At 49.4% G+C, this 2,768-nt stretch overlaps 1 protein-coding gene across 2 annotated transcripts in view; it reads left to right on the top strand.

Annotated features, from left to right (window-relative positions):
• The window catches only part of Dnajc6 (DnaJ heat shock protein family (Hsp40) member C6), a 118,929-nt gene that overhangs the window by 99,737 nt on the left and 16,424 nt on the right, over positions 1 to 2,768 (top strand). For both annotated transcript variants that reach the window (XM_004633974.2, XM_023718336.1), the window contains exon 13: positions 366 to 500. In XM_004633974.2, the coding sequence (XP_004634031.2) occupies positions 366 to 500 (135 nt within the window). The remainder of the gene's footprint in view (positions 1 to 365; positions 501 to 2,768) is intronic.

Here is a 2,768-nt window from a genome sequence, read left to right on the forward strand (position 1 = left end):
AAGCCGCCCATATTCAGAATACCACAATGATAGGCACTCCCAACATGAAACAACTATTACAAATTACCATCTGCAGTGCAGTAGCTTAGTTCACAGGTATTCTTGTAGTCTTTATGGTTTATCCAACAGATAAGTAACTCCAGACTCCTTTGCCTATGAGAGTGCGATTATCCTTGTGCAGTCAGAAATCCCTGGGACCGGTTGTTAGCCCTGGAGGAAGTTTGAAGGATATTCGGGGCCTGGGGTGGGCCTGGAGGCTGTTACTATCCTGGATTTTGAAGGACTTGGCCCAGGGCTGGGGAATAATGATGACAAGTCTGTATTTGTAGCATAAATGAGTGTACATTTTCCCCGCTGTTGTCTAGGTGCCGTCTTTGACCCATTTGGAGCCCCCACCAAGCCGCCCAGCCAAGACCTGCTGGGCTCCTTCCTGAGCACATCCGGTGCACCCAGCGACCCCTTCCTGCAGCCCACGAGAAGTCCTTCACCCACTGTGCATGGTGAGAAAGCGTTGCCAGTCGCGTCCTGTGGAGCAGAGTTCTCTGCAAATATGAGTAGTTGCTCGGGGTCAGTGCGTCCTGTGGGTGATGTTTTCGGTGGGGGGGGGGTACGTGGTGTATCTTTCTTTAGGAAATTAACAATTTACATTAACGTATTAAGAGCTCTGAGCTGTCCTAGAAGAAAGCAACCTGTGGAACTCTGCTTTCCTCAACTTCCCCAGAATTTATTTGACTGTGGAACTCGTTTTTACATCAGTGCTACCTCCAGAGGCCCGTTCGTTGGAGGGCGTATCTTTTTTATGAACCAGTAAAAGAGAGGAAACCCAAAACACTGTTACCTGTAGGTGCATCCTGCTTGGAGGGATCTTGGAAATGAGGAAAAATGAGTCTCAAATTAATAAAATATGACATTAACATCCTGTGAAATTAGTATTCAGCGATACTTCTCTGGGTAGAAGAGCTGTCCTGTCTAGTGTGGTACCGTCAGCCACTCATGGCCCTGGAGCACCTGAATTGTGCCTGGGCTGACTTCTGAGGTATTTCCACATATACGACATTTACCAGAAACAGTATACGATAGTGTAAAATGATGTAAAAAAATGACGCACAGGGTCCACACTGTGGTTCCGTGGTAGAGGCTCAGGCTGCGTGGAAGGCTGTGGTCTGCACACGATCGAGAGTTGTCACTGAATGCTTCCTCTGAAGGAGCCATCTCTCAGGTGGTGGTGTTGGGGGCAAAAGTAGCCCATCGACCATCATATGAGGCAAAATATAGGCTTACATGTTCGGTAATTACCATATATGAATGTGAGCACATTCACATGTCAAATCACTTCGTACGTGTGGGTGTTCATTATGTCTTCATGTATTTTTTTCCCACAAATCCCTAGGTTCTTGACAGACTTTATTTCCTGGGTGTCTCTAGGCCCCTGGTCACGGGTGTGGTGCTTTGCATATGGCAGGAAATCATATGGTGTGGTGGGTTTGAGTCATGAGTGATGAGGCTGAAGTTCTGAGGTCTCATTTTACATCCTAGTAGACATAGAACCATGTTATGGTTTGTGTCTAGGTGTCCCCCCAAAGCCTCCTGTGGTCATGGGGCAGCTTCTGGAATTTGGATTGATTATTGTGAGTGTGGACGCTGCTCCTGCCCTGGGGCAGGTAATTTGCATTTCACTGTAAGGAGGGATGAGGGGCCAGCTGGCTGCCTGAGCCGCTGCCACTCCCTTTGCTCCTGCTCTTTGCCGCTGCCCTGAAAGGTTGCTCTCTGCCATGTGCCACTCTGCCTTGGAGCCAGCTGAGTATGGACTGACACCTCCAGTAACTGTGAGCTAGAAAAACCTTTCCTTCCTTCAGGTATTTGTCCCAGTAACAAGAGAACAGTAATTAAGACAGATTGCGATAAAAATATAAGGGAAATCAGCTAGAGAAAGTTATCAAAATCGTCTGCTTTCCACCTCAGCGTTCATGGATCGCTGTGGAAAAAGAGAAAGGAGGCGGAGGAGTAGGTGGGAGGGAGCCATTGTTACTGTACCAGCGCCTTCGCTGGAGCCTGACCAAGTGCGGTGCGGGGTGGCTTGGTGCTAAGGTGACCCAGGGCAGAGTGAGCCCCAGGGCTAATCCCCGTGTCCGCATCATTCTCAGCGGGTGCAGGCTTTCGGCCCCCGTTGCAATGTTAGTTTAGGATTTGCCTTTTGAACCCTGATTTCTGTGGGTAAAACCTGGAAGTGCCTTGGAAAGATATTTCTTCTTCCAGCAGAACACTTTCAAATTCTAGGTTTGTAAGCGCGAGAGGGGTCAGGATGATCTATTTTGAGGCTTTGATGGGCTTCCTTCAGGTGACAGTAGTCACAATGCTGTCGCCAGTATTGTAGGTGGTACATAGTCATGGCCCTGCATGTGTCATAAATGACTCAGGCAGAAGAGGAAATAAGGAATGAGTGCTACGTGGCTCACACCTCGGACTCCTGCTAGTGCAGGGTGAAGGTGATGTGGGTCGTACCCAGGACTGCTGTTAATGCAGAGCGAGGTGAACCCAAGGATTTTCCCCTTTTTCTTATTTCCCATTGTGTTAAGTACAGAGTCAGGGAACCAGCGATGGACGAGACAGTTCTGACTTTCTGGGAACCTCCCTTGAAGGAGAGCAGATGCACGCACAGCTGTCAGGTCTAGGGGGTGAACGTGGGCACAGCGGGGTGAGCGGAGGCAGGGCGGACTCCAGGTCTATCTGACTTCTGCCCAGCTGGTGTGGGGAGCCGTGGACAAGGC

The sequence above is a fragment of the Octodon degus genome, unplaced genomic scaffold (genome assembly GCF_000260255.1).
Source record: "Octodon degus isolate 3935 unplaced genomic scaffold, OctDeg1.0 scaffold00057, whole genome shotgun sequence".
NCBI classification, from domain to species: domain Eukaryota; kingdom Metazoa; phylum Chordata; class Mammalia; order Rodentia; family Octodontidae; genus Octodon; species Octodon degus.